Source organism: Aquila chrysaetos, chromosome 15, assembly GCF_900496995.4.
Source record: "Aquila chrysaetos chrysaetos chromosome 15, bAquChr1.4, whole genome shotgun sequence".
Lineage (NCBI taxonomy): Eukaryota > Metazoa > Chordata > Aves > Accipitriformes > Accipitridae > Aquila > Aquila chrysaetos.
The window spans coordinates 28,252,606-28,270,280 of record NC_044018.1 but is presented as its reverse complement, the minus strand read 5'-3'; the positions used below and the strand labels follow the sequence as shown (position 1 = coordinate 28,270,280).

Sequence of the window (17,675 nt, the reverse complement as noted above, 5' to 3'; positions counted from 1 at the left end):
ATCAAGGTGGGATGAAAATGCTGAGATGCCGTAATGTAGAAATTAAGATAGAAGGATGTTTTCTCTAGTGCCTAGTAGGAACAGTAGATATTTCCCCATCCTGTGGAAGATACTGATGCTACAAAACTTTGCTCACACAAATGGGAATGGAACATCCAGCTGCTCTGTTCCTGTTGGATATCAGAGGTGTCCGTGGAGTTGTACTGAGTGCAGAGGAAGGAAAGGTCTGAAGTCTTGTGTGTGTGACTTTTGTTTACCTTCAACTCTGCTCTGCTATGTCAAGCACTGTCTTCTCCAAAGTCCTATAAAGTAATTGGTCTTCAAAAGAGGATGCGACAGAATTAATTCCATGTGCCTTTTATTAGACAAACACTGGGAAATGGGGATTTCAGAGAGTCAAAGAACAAACAGGAGCATGGCATGTTTTATATAAATAAAGACAGATAGCTTTGACTTCCAAATCTTTTGCAAGTAAAAGGGTCAGGATTGTACACAATACGAGAGGAAACTTGGCACACGCTAGCTAACAGTGCTGATGTCTGACTTTAATAGCATCTCTTGGTTGAAGAGGTGCTGGAGACATACTTCGTGCTGGAACTGCTTCCACCAACCATGCATGACCCGGCTGTGCCTTGTCCGCTTCCAGAGCTGAAGCCCATTCCTCCAGCACAGACCCCACCTCCAACACCGCTGCTGCCTCCAAAGCTGAGACAGTTTCCACTTCCATATCCTGTTCCTACGGCGGTTCTGGTCACGGCTGCAAGAGGAAAACACCCTCTTTAGAGGTATCCACAAACAGCGGGCTCTAAGCGGCAGGGAGACAAGTGTAAAAGTTGCCAAACTATCTTTAAAAGTTACTTACAGATATTGACTGCACCAGCACCTTCTCCAGAGAGCCTGTTAGGGAGCAAAATGAGCCAGTAAGAATTCAAGAGGAACCCATGAACAGGAGCTGGTTGAAAAGGGAGGAGAATTTCCTTGGAATATATTTGGTAGAAGTTGGAAAGTTTGCATGAAAGGCTACCATCTTCGCAAATAGCTCATCTTCATGGGCAATTGCTTGCCTTTAAACAGATTTCAGGTCTTCTGAATGTGTGAAGTCTAAACCTGACAAGGGTCTGCGACTCTATTGCACCTCTGGAAATTGGGATATAAAATTGGACGCACCTGCACTCCTCACCCTCCAGCAGCTTCCTATAGGTCGCAATCTCAATGTCCAGGGCCAGCTTGACATTCATGAGCTCCTGGTACTCACGGAGCTGCCGGGCAAGGTCTGTCTTGGCCTTCTGGAGAGCTGCTTCCAGCTCAGCCAGTTTTGTCCTGGCATCCTTGACGGCCATCTCCCCACGCTGCTCAGCATCCGCAATGGCTGTCTGCAAACTGGCGCACTGTGGAGGAAAAACAGTGGTTGCATTCCTTCTCTAGAGTATAGACCAGTTCTTTGTACCCTGCGGTCATGATGCCAGGTCTAGATGCAGACGACTTTGTGTTAACATCTACAGGTGTGATCTTAATGATCATTGAATTGACCCATGTTCTGAGCCAGGTCACGACCTGGATTTAATCTAACTCCACACCTCTTAACATCTTAGGTTTACTAATATTGTATTAAGTTACTCTTAGTGATGTTACTGCACTGAGATAAATGCTGTCGTATTCATTCCTGATCCAGCAGAACTCACAGAGATGCATCTATTTGTATTCCCTGGAGTTCGCTGGACAACCAAGAGGTTAGACCACAGCAAGAGTTAAGTCTTATGCATTTATGCTGCCCTTTACCTGTTTCTTCACGCTGTCTATTTCAGACCGCAGCCGCTGGACGTGACGGTTGAGCTCAGAGATCTCCTGCTTGGTGTTACGGAGGTCGTCCCCGTGCCTGCCTGCTGTAGCCTGCAGTTCTTCATACTGTCAGATAGAGGGGAACAACCAGCCAAGGTAAAATGTATTGGGTTTAGAGCCAAGCAGAGTGTGGGTATGTGGGTGTTTGCACTCCAAAGTACGTGTATGTTCTCAGTCCCAAATTAGCACTTCCAAACTTTATAGGATTATTAAATCTGAAGACATCCTGTGTTATAAAAATCACAGTGGGACACTCCTCCCCGAGGGGATTTGGGGGAGGGAGTTTGGTTTTCCTATTGCAGAAGCCTTCCTAGGCACTCACCCTGGACTGGTACCAAGACTCAGCCTCCGCCCGGCTCCGGTTAGCAATGTCCTCGTACTGCGCTTTGACCTCTGCAATGATGCTGTCCATGTCCAGGCTGCGGTTGTTGTCCATGGTCAGGATGACAGAGGTGTCGGAGATCTGGGTCTGCATCTGAGACAGTTCCTGCAAAAGCAGCGGGTGTTTCGGTGAGTCGCAGGTGTGAGACACGAATGTTGCTCAGAGAAAGGAAACCCCCCAGGTTAGAGGGTAGACCTGGGTGGGCAAAGTGATTTTTCCAAGACGGTTTCAGGCAGGATTAAGACAGCAGGTGAAATTGAAAAAGCATTGAATTATTTAGTGCAACAGAGTGGAAAATAAACAGTCCTGAGCCTCTGAAGTGGGAAAGGAAGGCAAGGACATAGGAAACTGGGAGAAGGATGTAAATGCTGGTGCTTACGGCTTCATAGAGGGCTCTGAGGAAATCTATCTCCTCCATAAGGGAGTCCAGCCTGGCTTGCAGCTCTGTCTTGTTCATGTAGGCAGCGTCTACCTCCTGGAAGAGGAAACACATCACAAAAATGAAGTGTTTTTTGGAGAAGCATAGGAAAAGCTGGAGAATGTGTTTCTTGCTATGCTCCTGCACCTACCTTCTTCAGGATCACAAATTCATTCTCGACAGCTGTGTGCTTGTTGATCTCCTCTTCGTATCTGCGGGATTGAAATGGAGGGTTGGTCTAGGATTGTGCAAAAGTGATTTCATATTTTCAGGACCAGCCACTTTTTTTTGTGTGTGTACACTTTTGTACCTTGGTCTCTTAGACCTATAATTTTCTGCCTGTGACTTTCAGCCATGGGGAATTGAGGCTGAATATGTCTCATATTAAACTTAACCTGGGCCTTACTTGCAAGATTATATCAGCAAAAAGGCCTTCTTTCCTTGTTTGATTGCACAGATGCATCAGAGAGCTGGCATCTGTCGCAGCCCCCCCTGCTCTCCAGGCAGACCACAGATGGATAGGCTTACTTGTTCTTGAAGTCCTCAGCAAGGCTTTGCACCTTGTTCAGCTCCCCTCCCAAGTTCTCCTTGTCTGTCAGCAAGCTGTTCAGCTGTCTCCTGAGGTTGTTGATGTAGGTCTCAAAGAGGGGCTCAATGTTGTTTCTGACTGTTTTGTTCCCCTGTTCTTGCAGAAGGGCCCACTTGGTCTCCAGGACCTTGTTCTGTTGTTCAAGGAATCGGACCTGGATAGAGCAAGGAGATGTTTCAGAAACAGTGATTTTAGGATGGTTTTCCTTAGAGAGGCAAGGTACAATCCCGCAAGGATTCGCTTGCTGAAAGGTGGGAGCTCTCAGCCCTCGGGGAACAGCTGACAATTTAGACAAGCAAGCAAGCATTGCGCATCTGATGTTAACATTCCTGCTCTCTTTGCAAACTCTGCTTCCTTACATCCTATATCACCATTTTCCCCCTGATGGCTGGTCTCATCTCAGCATTAATGAAAGGGATGAATGGTCTCAAAGCTGGAACCCCTCAGGCTTTATTCCCAGGCTGCTGATGTTAGAAATGGCACTACAAGAGCAGCAAAATTGTTAATAAAGGTATAACTTGCCCTTGTTTATGCTTCCCCACTGAAGAATCAACACAGCATAACCAAGAAATCTTATGTCTCACCTTGTCGATGAAGGAGGCAAATTTATTATTGAGGGTTTGAATCTGATCCTTCTCATCCTTACGGATACTCTGGATGTTGGGGTCAATCTCCAGGTTGAGAGGTTTCAGAAGGCTCTGGTTGACTGAGACTTCATGGATGCCCCCAGCTGGGATAGCAGGGAATCCAGGGCCACCCATGCCACCTCCAAACCCGAAGGCACCACCAACTGCACCACCAAAACCACAGGAGATCCCAGTGCCAGCACCAAAACCTGCAGGTCCGTAGAAGTCACCACCTCTTCCAGCTATGGAGATCCTCTTGCATCCACCAAGACTGTAGAGGCTCCTGCTTCCAAAACCTCCAGCAAATCTTCCATACCCAGTGGCGGTAGTGCAGTTTCCACCTTGGGATGCAGAACGCAAGCAGAAGCTGGTGCTGCTGGCATTTGGGATGAAGGCAGAAGCAGCACTGAAGCCAGCTTTGCTCTGGTTCCTTGCAGCGCACTGGCGAGACATGGCAGCTGATGTGAGCAGGGTGAGAGAGATAGAAAGAATAAAGCAGCGAGGAAGTGGATGGAGGCAGGAAAGTGAAGTTGTGCTCCCCCAGGCTGGGACTGGCCCTTTTATACCCTTACTAGCTGGGGATGGGTCTGGCGTGGTACTCATCTTACTGATTAACTGGGCTCGGCACACCCAGCAGCAAAGCGGATGGTGAGTTCACCATGAGCACAAGCAACTATGAAGCACTCGCAAAGTGCAGGAGTTGCATTTTTTGTGTGTGTGATCTGGCTGTCGAAATATCTGAGAAAACACTAAATACTGCCTGCTCAACTCTTGTTCGCAGCCATGCCTTTCCCACTCCCTCCTTTCACCTCTGCAGTAGATGGTTCCCCATGTTGGGCAAGCGCTCGCTCATCTCTATTTCATGGATGAATCAATCCCTCTGTTGCGTAAAGGCACATTATTTCACGGTGTAGTGGTCCAAGGTCTGAGAAATCTGTTATTGCGGGTCTGTGTTTTCCTCCTGCTGTGGTTTTGAGTAAACCCCAGCGGGGTATCAGCACCTCAGGCCCCAACTTGTCAGAAATTCTGGACTCTTGTTCTCATGCCCAAACAAGAGTAATTTAAACCAGAACTGATACAGGAGGGAGAAAAAGGTGATGGAGGGAAAGCCAGGGTGGTGATGGGGCATTAGTGGAAGTCTCAGATGATCAGCTGTCAAAAACCACCTGGGGAGTGGGAAGGACATGGAAGGTAATTTTATGAATGGTATTTTCAGACCTTTTCTTTCTGTGAAAAGCATCTATGTTTCATCCTGATTCAGACTGACAACAAATGATGAAATATCAGAATATGACCTGGGAGGGAGTTAACCATTGTCTGTGATGACACAAAACCTGAGTTGGCGATTTCTCAGGGCTTCACCTTCACAGATTTTTGGGCTGTTTCCTGACTCATGGGCTGACCTTGTCTCTACACAGTGTGAAGCCTCTTCCCAGGCTGCCTTCCCCATGTCTGTTGTCTTCCCTCTCTGATATCTCTTACTCACAAGGAAATTCAGTGCTTGGGATCCGGACTTATGACATTGTTCACAGACAACTCCCTTTACTCTTATTCCACATAGTACCCAGGAAAAGTCAAACAGTGCATTTCTCTGGTGAAAGACGCATGGTGTCTTGACTCGCCCTGTGCATGCAGTGTGGTAGCACTGTACGGATGGGCATTTATCCTAGAGCAAGCAAGATGCTCGAAAGTCACTCCCAGTGTCTTGTCTGGATGCCCAGGGATGGATACGCTTCTCTCGGACCCTGCAGCCCTTTGGGTTTGCCAAGGTATGTCTCTCTTGTGGATGCCCATGCCCAAGCTGAACACCTACTCATCAGAGGAGGTAGCAGCCCACCTGCAGAGCGTTGTTGGGAAGTCGTAGCTTTCCCCAGCCATTAAAAAGACACGTGCAAACACTGGGGTATGGAGCAAGTGTTCGCAGATGCATCTTTCAAGTGCGCCCTTATGCTTGCCATTTCACATGTGGAGGCTGGGCAGTCAAGTGAGTTCGACCAGAAGGTCGCAGGAGGGTAATTTGCAGGTGCCTCTCATCTCTTTTTGCCTTTCAGCCATGCTTTTTTTTTTTTTTTTTTTTTTCTATTTTCCTCTCTATTCTTCTAATGTTCCCATTACACACCCTGGAACAAAGCTAAAATAACTGTTCTGGGAGTGTTTCAGCTACTGTGTGTTATAACAAGCAGCAGTTTTTAAGAGAGCGGAGCTTCTGTGACTAAGCTACCGACTGTCCTAAAGAACTCTGTAAAAATGTTATGGGTAGCAATTAGCAATCAGTTCCCTCCATGCATTGCAAATTCAAGCCCCTGAGTGCAAGCACCATTCATTTCATTATGACTAAGGTTTTAATCTGGGCTGTGCTGGAATTAATGAGGGCTGTCCTCTCCCACTGAAATATAAGCCCCAGGTCATTGCTACATCTGTTTAACTTGTCCAGCAGGACTGGATGCAGAAGGTTACCTACATGGTGACCAGAGCCCTGCACTGGAGCAAGGACAGCTGTACATTGGTCATGTATCCAGAGATGCGAACCTTTCCCGGGGTGGTTTTTTGTATCTTGCTTAAAGAGGGGTGCCCTGGGAGAACAAATATTGTGTCCCCAGCCTTTCCCATGCTCGATGAAGGGCTTTGTAATCTCTGTGTTATGACCCAGGGGTTGATGCAACGGGTGGCATCCATCTGACGTGCCTCTTGGCTATATACATTATATCCTCTTTGGTTACAGAGTGTGTTTGGGCAGCAATGAGGAAGACCGTTACTTAACCTTGCCCAGGCTACTGTTCTGAGTGAGGATATTGCTCATTCCCAGGAAGTTGTTGTGAGTATTCAGCAGGGAGAGGTGGTGGAGCAGGAGTGGAGAGCTGCAGCAGACCAATAAGCAAGCCCACAAGTTTTGGGGAAGTTTTCCTGAGGGATACAGAGAGGAACACGCATTGTTCAGAGCATCCTAGAAAATTATGGGAAACTGCTGGTCTCAAAGAAAAACCCAAATACAGTCTATTATTGAGGCACTGCCAATTCCCCTCTATTTGCCCATCTTTGGGTATTTTCCTAAGAGTGCTTCTCTGCCCGTTACTTGATCTTATTAATATATATGGGGCGAGGGTTGGGACTTTTTTTCTAATCACATCTATTTGTTCAACTGATCTTCCAGCAATGAGATCTGTCACTCTCTAGCTTTCAGCCAGATGATACTCTGCTTTTACTTCTCAATTAATTTCTCCCGATTAGTCAGAACCACATCTAAAATTGCTACAGCTCTTCTGGTTTTTCTCCACCTTCTCAAAACAAGATCTTGTCTCCAATGTATTCTAGGAAAGTGAAGAAACATTGGATCTTGAAGACTTTCACTTTCCAACAGGTATCCCATTCTTGGATATTTTTTATAGCTATTGGATAAGTGATATCTAATTCAACATGTAGCATGTGAATGCACATGGACGAGATCCTCCACCTGCTTATAGTCAAAGGAGAGGGAACATCAGCATCAAGACCCCTAAAACAGTGTGGCCAGTGCTCCAAACAGAAAGGGAGTGCTTTCAACCCGCTCAGGCAGATGTTTGCACTGCTGGCACCTACGCTTAGATGAGACAGCTCACAGTAAAAGGGGTTTTGAGATGGACTGATATACTTGAACAAGTTGGGTGGTTGCTCTTACTCCCCTAGTAATTAGTTCCCTATTGTTAGAAGTTTATGCAGGTACATCACACACTTGGCACTGCCCTTCATACCCCCTGGGAGCCAGGCTGCTGGATGTTGTATTGGCTGGAAGCTGCATAGTAAATGAATCTTAGACCTTCTCCCCTGTGCCTGACTCTTGCCGTGGCGTGCCCTGTGTTTAGCTTCCAGGTGTTTTACTTGCACGGTGGGGAGAACATGGAAATCAACGGCAGACCTCCCTTTGGTGCTACGCTGTGCCTGTGTGTTTTGGCTGCTAATGGAGAGATTCAGGAAATGTGAATGAGGAGCAAAAATCTGAGCCTTTAACTGGGCAGGGCCCTAGGAAAAGTGCTTGTTATCTGCATTTGCATTTGCTGTTCCATGTCTTTAATTAAAAGGTCCACAAAATAGAATAAATTACATATGCATTTTTATTAGACAAACACCAGAAAGTGAAGAGAGACAAACAGTCATGGGACACATTTTATATACAAAATCCAGCCAAAAAATGCTGAGCTGTAACAAGCAAGTTGCAAATTTAAAAGAGTTGGACTCATGTTCAGTAGCAGAGCCCTACACGATGCATGCTAGACAACACAGCTGAGAGAGAGTTCCTAAAGTGAGGCTCCTGTGCGACAAGACATAGGGTTTAGGTGGCCCTCATTCTGTTGATACCAACTATGCTTTAGTAAAGGACCAGTGTTAAGGTGTTTTCTGGCGAGTGAAAGCGTCTGAAAGGAAACTTTTAGCTTCTGTAACTTCTTCTGGAGGAGGAGGTTGAGACAAACTTCACGCTGGAGCTGCTGCCGCCTCCAAGGGTGGTGCTGCTAACCCCAGGACCACTTCCACAGCTGAAGCTGTTCCCCATGTTGCAGATTCCCCCTCCCATGCTGAGGTTACTTCCTCCTCCATATCCCGTTCCCACAGTTGTTCTGGTCACGGCTGCAAGAAGGAGAAGGAAAAGTGTTCAGTTTCTCCAGGCATTGGCTTCTTGGTGCAGAGACACACTAATGCTTAAATCAGGTAATTGCATATATTTTAGAGACTTACAGATATTCACTGGGACACCATCTCCAGCCAGCCTGTTAGGGGACAGAACACAAAAAGGTAAGAGGATAAGGAGTCTGTTGATAGTGGGGGGAAAAAAACAGGGTACATTTCCTAGAGACCTTTGGGGAGAAAAATAAAAACTAGGCATATTTCAGGGATGCTTCCTGCAATGTTATTTCCATTAGCTAGGACAATCTTCCCCCCTCCCCACCCCCTAATGCCGTGTTCAGCATTTCAGAAATGCTGAGCATCTCCAGTGCTTGCATTGCTTTGCTCCTCCAACATCAGGACTAGAAGGGTTGTGTTTCCCACCCACCTGCACTCCTCTCCCTCCAGCAGCTTCCTGTAGGTCGCGATCTCGATGTCCAGGGCCAGCTTGACGTTCATGAGCTCCTGGTACTCGCGGAGCTGCCGGGCCAGGTCGGCCTTGGCCTGTTGCAGAGCATCTTCCAGCTCAGCCAGTTTGGCTTTGGCATCCTTGAGGGCCATCTCCCCGCGCTCCTCAGCATCTGCGATGGCCGCTTTCAGATTTGCACACTTACGGAAGAGAAAACCCCAGTCAAATTCCCCCATACAAGACCTAGACTTGTTCTTTATCTACCCTGAAATCACAAGGTCTTATTCCAGCACCATCAGCTTAATCATTTTTTGTGACAGTTCTCTTTTTGAGAGAAAAAGGATCAAACTGAGCAGAACTTGCCTAGGTTGCCTCTGATGTTTTCCTTCCTCTCCCTTGCAAGTCAGGGTGTAAATTGGTTAAAAGTGTGGGGTTTGCTGCTTTTTACCTGTTTCTTCACGTTGTCAATTTCAGACCGCAGCCGCTGGACGTGGCGGTTGAGCTCAGAGATCTCCTGCTTGGTGTTACGGAGGTCGTCCCCGTGCCTGCCCGCTGTAGCCTGCAGCTCTTCGTACTGTCACAGAGAGAGGAACAACCAGTCAAGATAAAATCCATCCTTTTTGGAGTAACCCAGGTGCCTGAAAGCATTGGCTGCCTCCTCGAGCCCAGACTAGCAGCTGGAGTGCTGCTGTGCAAGATGCAATATTTGAGAAGGTTTTGTTGGAAGAGTCAGACTTTATCTGTTCAAGACAAGACATGAAGATAACAGCACGGAAACCCCCAGTTTCTTCACCTTGGTTTGGTACCAGGACTCTGCTTCAGCCCGGCTTCTGTTGGCGATGTCCTCATACTGCGCTTTGACCTCCGAGATGATGCTGTCCAGGTCCAGGTTTCGGTTGTTGTCCATGGTGAGAACAACAGAGGTGTCGGAGATCTGGGTCTGCATCTGAGACAGCTCCTGCAAAGTGCACGGGATTAGGTGAGCTAATTCACTTGAGAGATGCCTTTTCATCCTTTCAGATGAGCGTGCAGACCTGGGAGAGGCTACAGATTGTTATCTAAACAGCTAAGACGGTTGGTACAACTCTAAAGAGGTAAAGGATTTAGCATCTCCTGGGGGAAGAAATTACAGGCTTTCAGAGGAAAGGAGGGAGGGAAGGGAAGCTCTTAACTGAGGGTTGAAATGTCTTGGGAGGTGGTTGTACTCACTGCTTCGTAGAGGGCTCTCAGGAAGTTAATTTCTTCAGTCAGCGCATCTACCTTGGCTTGTAGTTCCACCTTGTTCATATAGGCAGCATCTACATCCTGGAGGATGAGAGATTTAGGTAATGTGTCTTAAACTCTTATCAGCAAGTCAGGAACACGCATATCTCTGCAATAACAGTCCAGGGAAGAAACCGTAAAAAAAGCTTTTGGAATATGAATGGATGGATTTGTGAATGAATAGGTGATTAGAGCTCTACAAATAGTCATCAGATGGTGTTCTGTAATTTTCTCTCACCTTCTTGAGTGTCACAAATTCATTCTCTGCAACTGTACGCCTGTTGATTTCATCTTCATACCTAATGGAGGGAAGCAGAAGGAGCATTTGTTTAGGCAAGTAACAGAGGGAGGTGATTTTGGTTTGCTGGAATGAACTTCCTTAAGAGCATTTTGCATACAATGTTCTTTTCTCCTACAGAGCATCTGAATAAGAGACCATGAGCATGTTCCTAGGCTGAACTAGTTAAAACAAGTACATCAAAAAAATTTTAAAGAATCTATTCTTTTTTTCCTCTTTCTGGCCATTAGTCATACTCCTTCTGCCTGTCTTAAGCAAATTAAGCATGCTGTCCTGAAACTCTCAGACCTACCATGTAATTTTTTTTTTCCTCAGTAGGTAATTTAGTTAATAAGTCTTTGATCATATTCTAAATTATTCCCTAAATGTTTGTGTATTTGGATCTGTTACTCCGTTACTGTTTATCTTGAGAAAATGTCACAGTCTTCACTGTCGGGAATTCCTGTGTCCCGGACTCTCCTGGATCACCCAGTTGGCTTAAGGATGTGGAATAGAGAAAGGCTGCACCTACCTAGGTAAGTAGACCACTAGCTCAATAGACTTACTTCTTCTTGAAATCCTCAACCAGGTACTGTGTGTTGACGAGCTCTCCCTCCAGCCTTCCCTTGTCGCTCAGCAAACTGTTCAGCTGCATCCTGAGGTTGTTGATGTAAGTCTCAAAAAGCGGCTCCAGGTTGTTCCTAACTGTTTTCATCCCCTGCTCCTGAAGCAGGCTCCACTTGGTTTCCAGCACTTTATTTTGTTGCTCAAGGAATCGGACCTGCAAGTAGAAATATCCTGAAGATGTTTTGAAAGAGCAGAGATTATGGAGAGCTTTCCTTGCAAATGGGGGATCTCGGTACTGGCTGAGGTGATGAAGTACTCTTTCCAGCTGGTTTTCATAGCCAAATTTTCATCTAGTAGAAGAAAGAATTTGCTATTTGACTGCAGGGACCCTGCTCAGTATTGCAAACAAACTCTGGAATTACTACCTATTTTCTTGCACCATGCTTCCCCTTTGTTGCTTTGCTAAATCAAGACAAGGTGCATGCATTTTGTGTGAAAAGTGCATGCAAAATCAGTTAAGGAGCAAAACAGGGTTTGCACTTTTATTAAGAAAACAATAGTAAAGTGCCATTTCTCCTTCCCTTCAGTATAGCTCCCCCACCCCACAAAGCACCCAAAATAATGTAGCATTTTCCTTGAAACCAAAGAGAAGCTGCTCAACCGGAGGAGAAATCAAGCAGATGCTCTTGTGCATCTAATACAGTTAACAAGGAAATGAAGTAGACAGACAGTGTCAGATAAGATTTCACGATTTTGAACTAACAGTCCAGACATGCTGGTACTGTTGCAGTGGTAGCTTTAAATGCCTTTGAGGAAATTCAAGCAATGAGAAGTTTACTTCTCCCTAGTGCCAATTCATGTGATTCCTTTCTTGGTCATTTTAGATGGGTTGCTCGCATCTCACTGTAACCATGTAAAAAACTGTTATCAAGGCTCCTATAATGCACAATGGAGAGAGCCCAACATCTCCAGAAGGATGGGATTGTCTTCTAGAGACTCCTTTCTCCACTGCCTAAGAGATGTCAAGCAGCAAATGAGGAGGACCTCAAATACTGGATGATTAATTCATAGCAACCACCATGTGGCAGGTACCATTCCCTGGAGTTTCTGGGGACTGGGCATCTTCCAGTCTCATTCCTCACTTCTATTCCTTCTTGATCAGCTTATGTGCTCACAAAGCAGCTAAGAAAAGAGTCCCCATCAAAAAAATCAGGACAAGATATTTAGGGAAGCTCGTGTCTCACCTTGTCGATGAAGGAGGCAAATTTGTTATTGAGGGTTTTGATTTGTTCCTTCTCCTCCTTTCGGATCCTTTGGATGCTGGGGTCAATCTCCAAGTTGAGAGGTTTCAGAAGGCTCTGGTTGACGGAGACTTCGTGGATGCCCCCAGCTGGGAATCCAGGACCACCCATGCCACCACCAAAGGCACCATATCCATAGCCAAGGTTAGCTGGCATGCCAAAGCCACCACCATACACGCTACCAGAGCCACCACCAAAACCTGCAGATCCATAGAAGCTACCACCCCTTCCAGCCACAGAGATCCTCTTGCATCCACCAACATTGTAGAGGCTTTTGCTTCCAAAGCCACCACCAACCCTAGCAAACCCGCTGCCAGCATTGCAGTTTCCGACCCGAGTGACAGAGCATGAACTGAAGCTGGTGCGGCAGGTGTTTGGGACGATGGCCGAAGCAGCGCTGAAGCCACTTCTTCCCCTCTGAATCCTCACGGTGGACTGGCGAGACATTGCTGGCTTTTGGATTGGGATGGATGCTACAGCAAGAATAAAGGAGCAAAGGTGCTGGCCTGGAGCAAGGAGTAGGAGGGAAAGGAGAAAGATGAACCTGTGCTCTCCACGGGCTCAGGAGAGCCCTTTTATGCATGTATGAGACTGGGATGGGTTTGATGAGGTGGATCATCTTTCTGATTAATTAGGCTTGGCATGTCCAACAGCATTCTGGAGAGTGAACTCACTCCGCACACACGCCCTTCTGAAATAATATAGCCAGGTTCTGAGCAACAGTGGTATTGTTTGGGAATAACTGTCGCCTTCTGCCGTCTTTGTAGACAGCCAGACTCTTTGCCATATCAAAGCGTTTGAAAGTTGCAAAGAGTCATGTTGGGCACAGGGAGGAAAACACCATTCAAAACGCGTGTCACTCAACACCTCTCTCATTTGAAAACTTCATCCCTCGGGATTGCTTTTGCCCCTTTTCTGTTCACAAGCAGGGCTTTGAAAAGTTACAGTCCCTTGTGTGTTAGGAAAGGGTTCTGTGTCAGGCAGAGCAGCATTTTACAGCAAGCCTTGCAGAAAATTGTTCAATCTTGGGGTATTGTGATATGTCCTGCATGGTCCCCTTTATGCCACCACAATATATCTGCAGAAATAGTTTTGCTTCCATCCCTATAAAGGCTCAGCTCCCTGAGCTGACCTCTTCTGAAAATCCTGCTTCTGCAGACTTATTCTTCTGTCACTGAAAAAATACAGGAATGAATATGAAATGTTTTGACAAGGTCTTTTGTTCATGTGTGGATTTTGACAGCTGCCATTGAGCTCTATCACAAATAGTTGTGGTAGTACCTCGGCTCTGAAGATTTGGAGTTTGGTATTTTAGCAGGAAACAAATAAACAAACCAAAAAAAAAAAAAAAAAAAAAAAAAAAAAAAGAGGAAAGATTGTGGGAATGGGAACTGCTTTGAATCCACTGGCTCTATGGAAATGGAGTGCTCTGGGGCTGTTCCCAACTCACAGTTTATAAACACGACGTAGTTTCCCGAAGATTTACTCAGCTCTTTCAGCACTGCACATCTAAAAGTGTGATCCTGCCTGCTTGAATCCACTAGGAAAGTGCTCTACAGGATTCCCTCTGCCCAGATCCACAGCAATCTGGACACAGTAAGACATCCTGGATCTTTCCTTTCTCAGCCTCAGGTACCAACACAGCCCTTTGCTTTGCATTTACATGGCAGGCAGTTTGAGTAACAAGTCGAATAGAAAAATGTAAAAAATAATTCATTTTGAGGGACAGCAAGTGTTTCTGGCCCTCACTGTGTTTCGAGTTGTTCAGGAAAAGATGATTCATACATAATTTGTTTATACAAGAGGGTGAACTTGCAAACGCATCCCCCCCGAACAGCTTCCTCTCATGTTGTCTGCGAGTCTGAGCAGCTGCTGGCTGCAGTAGAGGAATAAGGTAATATTGAGGAATCACCATGGTGGAGGGGTGTTGTGCTTCGATCTGCCCATGTCTTGCAAGGTACCTGGGTAGAAGAAACTCCCAGAAATACTTTGCATGCCCGTTGTTTCCCCAGCTGCTTTCTTTCAGATGGATTGTGTTTGCAATTGAGTTTTGAAAAAAAGGGGGAGTAAATAGCAGTTTTTAGTTTATTTTGGTGTCTATTACAAGACTGAGCTTTTATTGTAAGGAAGGGCTTAATCCTGTAATTTTTACCCAGCAGGGCTGTGTCATTGGCTGACTGTCTGCACATTTGCACCCATGGGAACTGGAAGTAAATGGATTACAACCAACAGGTCTGCATCCGAAAGGCAGTGGATTATTGATCAGCCTTAGGGTTTTGCCCACCAATTGACAGATGTCATGACTTGAATGCATGAGATTGATTTCCCGCACACACAGCGTGCTAGATTCATATAGATGCAAGTCCTAGATAGCAAGATATTCAAACACAGATGCAGGTTGCCAGCCTTCTTAAATGCCTCTGTCTCCTTTGGGAATTGCTGTCTCGGGTGCTATCCATTTTCCATCTCAAGTAACTCTGACTATCTGAAATCTTTTCTGTATTCTTGTGTATTCAGTGGAGATCACCACCAAATGGCAGATTCTTCCATCCTAAGGTAGATGGATGGAGAGGCCCCTGAAGATGGCTTTCCACCTTCACCAACACTATGTGGGTAGACCAGATAGCTGACTCAGGGTGTGCCGAGTTAGCCAGGCTGAAACCCACCCTTGGTTACTAACAGCGTGATGCGTCAGTACTTTCCTTTTTTCCCTCAGGCTCCTTTTACATATGAAACTTGTCTTTTTTGGCTAAAGAATACGCCAACTGCGTTGGAGTCCATTGTTAATAATAGTAATAATACAGCTCCTCCAACCAAGTAAAAAGAAATTAATTTCTTTCCATTTCACATTTGCACTAGGGTGGAGGTGATGCGGTTGTCACTCATCTGGAAGGAATTTGAGAGGTAATTACAAAAGGCAGAACTGTGAGCACAAGGAGCTGTAGCTACAGGTTTGGGGTATGGGGTGATGGCAAGGGGGGCCCCCACCCTGCTCTGTTGATGAAACACAGGGTTTCCAGGTAGCTCCTGGGGGAGTGTCTCCCGTGCACCCTGCAGCTCCAGGCACGTAATGAATTTGCTGCTCTGATGCAGATAGCTTGCTCTGATATGGACTTTTTCTCCTCCACCAGAGGATAATGCTTGTGCTCACTCAAGCTGCTCTGTAGTTTTTCCTCTTAATCAAACAAAGGGAGTTGTGTTTGGGCAGGTCCCGCCAGGTGAGAGCCCCCTGACATGGCAGAGGCCATCTGCAAGGTTGAGCAGGCTCCAAAGCCTTTTTCTTCCCCTCCTCAGTTCTTCCTACTGGGCTGAGCAGTGGGGGCAAGCAGCAGCGGGTGCAAGTCCCAGACCAAGAGGCAGGAGATCCCTTTACACCATGCTGTAAACTTGAGAGTAAAGGCTTGGCTGAGTTGGTTTCTGGCATCATGCTGATATCAAGGTAATAACTCTCCTTTGAGATTAGAAAAGCGAGTTCTGACTCTATGAGGGCAATAAAGGCAACTCCAGCCCCTTTAGTGAGAAATGTGAACCATTTTCTGTGTTGCCAGCCAGTGAACAGGAGATACCTCCAACAGCTTTTCATCACCTCCTCTCCCTCTCTCTGCACCGCTGCTCCTCTCCAGCATCCGCCTTGGAAGCCTTCACCTGATGATGGATGCCTTTTCTCAGACAAGGCTGAAATTTTTAGGAGTGCCTCTGTGTGTTTTGTTTGCAAAAATACATGTATTTGTAAAATAAGAGCGTGTCTTACTAACTTGGGTTGGTTCACCTGTGCTACCTAATCTCAGCTTAATTATCAGTAAAGTCAAGGCTGTAATTTAGGTTAATTGCTTAAATTAAAGCCTTTGGGTTAAACTTGGGCTGCTAACCTAAATTCAAACCCTACTCATTTTGACCCTAATTTACTATTATTTACCAAGTTAATGAAGTCCTGTTGGTCACCCTGAGCTTTTTCCATGCGGGACCATGCAACTCACAGCATCCCTGTGCTGCGGGGACGGGCACCTCTGGGAGACCTCCTGAGCAGGAGGCGAGTGTCCATGAATCTCATTTCCCGAAGGGATGAATTAGGATGAACTCTTCAGAAGCTTTCCCATAGGTGTTGCCCCGTGATGGGTGTTGCAGTCCTTTGAGCCTGTTCCCAGCAGTATCTGGAGGCCAGTCAGCTATAGCTACTAGATGACTTTGAAGTGTAGGTGTGACCTGCTTTCTCCGGATAATTGTTTTCTGGGCTAGCACAGAGACACCGATGCAGCCCAGAGTTTTGGAATAACTTCGCCTTCATTATTGCTGTTGTTGACAGGTGCTGTATACAGACCGGGGAGGTCTCGTTTCCCCCTGTGGCTTGTTGCATTTTGAAGAAGCCTCTGACCTTAGGTGGGTATTAGCTGATACCTCCTTTATCCTATTCTGCATGCAACATTGGCATCTAGATGGTGGTACCCGAAGAAACCTAAATATCTCAAATTGTGTTGTAATGCTTTCTGAGCTTATCTTTAATCCCTGAGTAGGGCTGCTGGGGCTGTGATCTCCACCGAGCTCCACGTGGAAAGCAAGATCTTTCAACACTGAAGGTTATCACAGCAGGATTGTAGCATCTTGTCCTTTCTCATGGCCCCAGGGTATGTCTTTTCTCCCGATAAAGAAAACCGAGCCCTGAAAGCAGTGTTGCTGGAAAGTCCCGTTATTTCAGATCAGCTCTGTGCCTGCACATGGCATGTCTTTTGGCTCCATCCTGCACCGAGTGCTGCTCCTGGTTCGCGTTTCCTTGCAAAGAGCCATAGCACTTGTGTGAAGTTCAATTTCTCCGTATTAAAACAAACCGGATCCGCAAAATGCTGTTCTCGGAGCCGGTAGGATAAACCAGGATTATTCATGTGTCCTGGAAAGTGTATCCAGTCACGATGCACCAATTTTTTGGGGGCCTCATGTTCATTTACCATGCAGTGCTATATTGCACCGCAGGTGAGCCCGGAGGTCCCCGGTGCTGTCCTGCAGCGCTTGGCATCGCGTGCAGCCGGACTCTGATCTCCAACCACTCTGGGCAGCGGGATATTGCTGCCCGGTTTAAATAGCAACGCTCAGACTGAACATGCCTCGCAGATGGGAGCTGGGAATATTGTTCCGCTGCTGGTTTTGCTGCGTCCTGTGTTACCTTCCCTGCAGCCATTTCGTGTCTTATTTCATTTGCAGGCTGTGTAAACCATTTGCAAATTAAAACAAAATAATTCTCTTTGATGAAAATTCTGCTTTTGAGTCAAAAAGCTGCAAAGTTTCATTTGGGAAATATTAAGGGGAGATATTTCTGCGTTCCACAGACAGGATCATTCCCATAGGGAATGTTGAAATTAAACGTTGGTTTTAAAAAA

General features: G+C 46.3%; 2 protein-coding genes across 2 annotated transcripts; both read right to left on the bottom strand.

Annotated features, from left to right (window-relative positions):
- Positions 1-341: 341 nt before the first annotated feature.
- On the bottom strand, positions 342-4,364 carry LOC115351059 (keratin, type II cytoskeletal 5-like). Its single transcript, XM_030037367.2, has 9 exons — positions 3,813-4,364; positions 3,168-3,382; positions 2,791-2,851; positions 2,601-2,696; positions 2,162-2,326; positions 1,780-1,905; positions 1,168-1,388; positions 863-897; positions 342-757 (listed from the first exon to the last, which is right to left on the bottom strand). Exons 1-9 carry the CDS (start codon positions 4,305-4,307, stop codon positions 546-548), a joined length of 1,626 nt encoding a protein of 541 aa, XP_029893227.1. The 5' UTR covers positions 4,308-4,364; the 3' UTR covers positions 342-545.
- Positions 4,365-7,926: 3,562 nt separating this feature from the next.
- On the bottom strand, positions 7,927-12,865 carry LOC115351060 (keratin, type II cytoskeletal 5-like). Its single transcript, XM_030037368.2, has 9 exons — positions 12,250-12,865; positions 11,005-11,219; positions 10,400-10,460; positions 10,108-10,203; positions 9,692-9,856; positions 9,347-9,472; positions 8,878-9,098; positions 8,562-8,593; positions 7,927-8,453 (listed from the first exon to the last, which is right to left on the bottom strand). The coding sequence occupies exons 1-9, from the start codon at positions 12,751-12,753 to the stop codon at positions 8,257-8,259; spliced, it is 1,617 nt and encodes a 538-aa protein (XP_029893228.1). The 5' UTR covers positions 12,754-12,865; the 3' UTR covers positions 7,927-8,256.
- Positions 12,866-17,675: the final 4,810 nt, after the last annotated feature.

What these genes read in the sequence shown, in the direction of transcription:
- LOC115351059 (XM_030037367.2), bottom strand. Translation starts at nt 4,307, where the DNA reads ATGTCTCGCCAGTGCGCTGCAAGGAACCAGAGCAAAGCTGGCTTCAGT. An exon ending in AATTTGTGATCCTGAAGAAG is followed by an intron (nt 2,697 to 2,790) that starts GTAGGTGCAGGA and finishes TTCCTCTTCCAG; the next exon opens with GAGGTAGACGCTGCCTACAT. An exon ending in TAGACAGCGTGAAGAAACAG is followed by an intron (nt 1,389 to 1,779) that starts GTAAAGGGCAGC and finishes TTTCCTCCACAG; the next exon opens with TGCGCCAGTTTGCAGACAGC.
- LOC115351060 (XM_030037368.2), bottom strand. Translation starts at nt 12,753, where the DNA reads ATGTCTCGCCAGTCCACCGTGAGGATTCAGAGGGGAAGAAGTGGCTTC. An exon ending in TTGCCTCCTTCATCGACAAG is followed by an intron (nt 11,220 to 12,249) that starts GTGAGACACGAG and finishes TTCTACTTGCAG; the next exon opens with GTCCGATTCCTTGAGCAACA. An exon ending in GTTGAGGATTTCAAGAAGAA is followed by an intron (nt 10,461 to 11,004) that starts GTAAGTCTATTG and finishes TCCCTCCATTAG; the next exon opens with GTATGAAGATGAAATCAACA.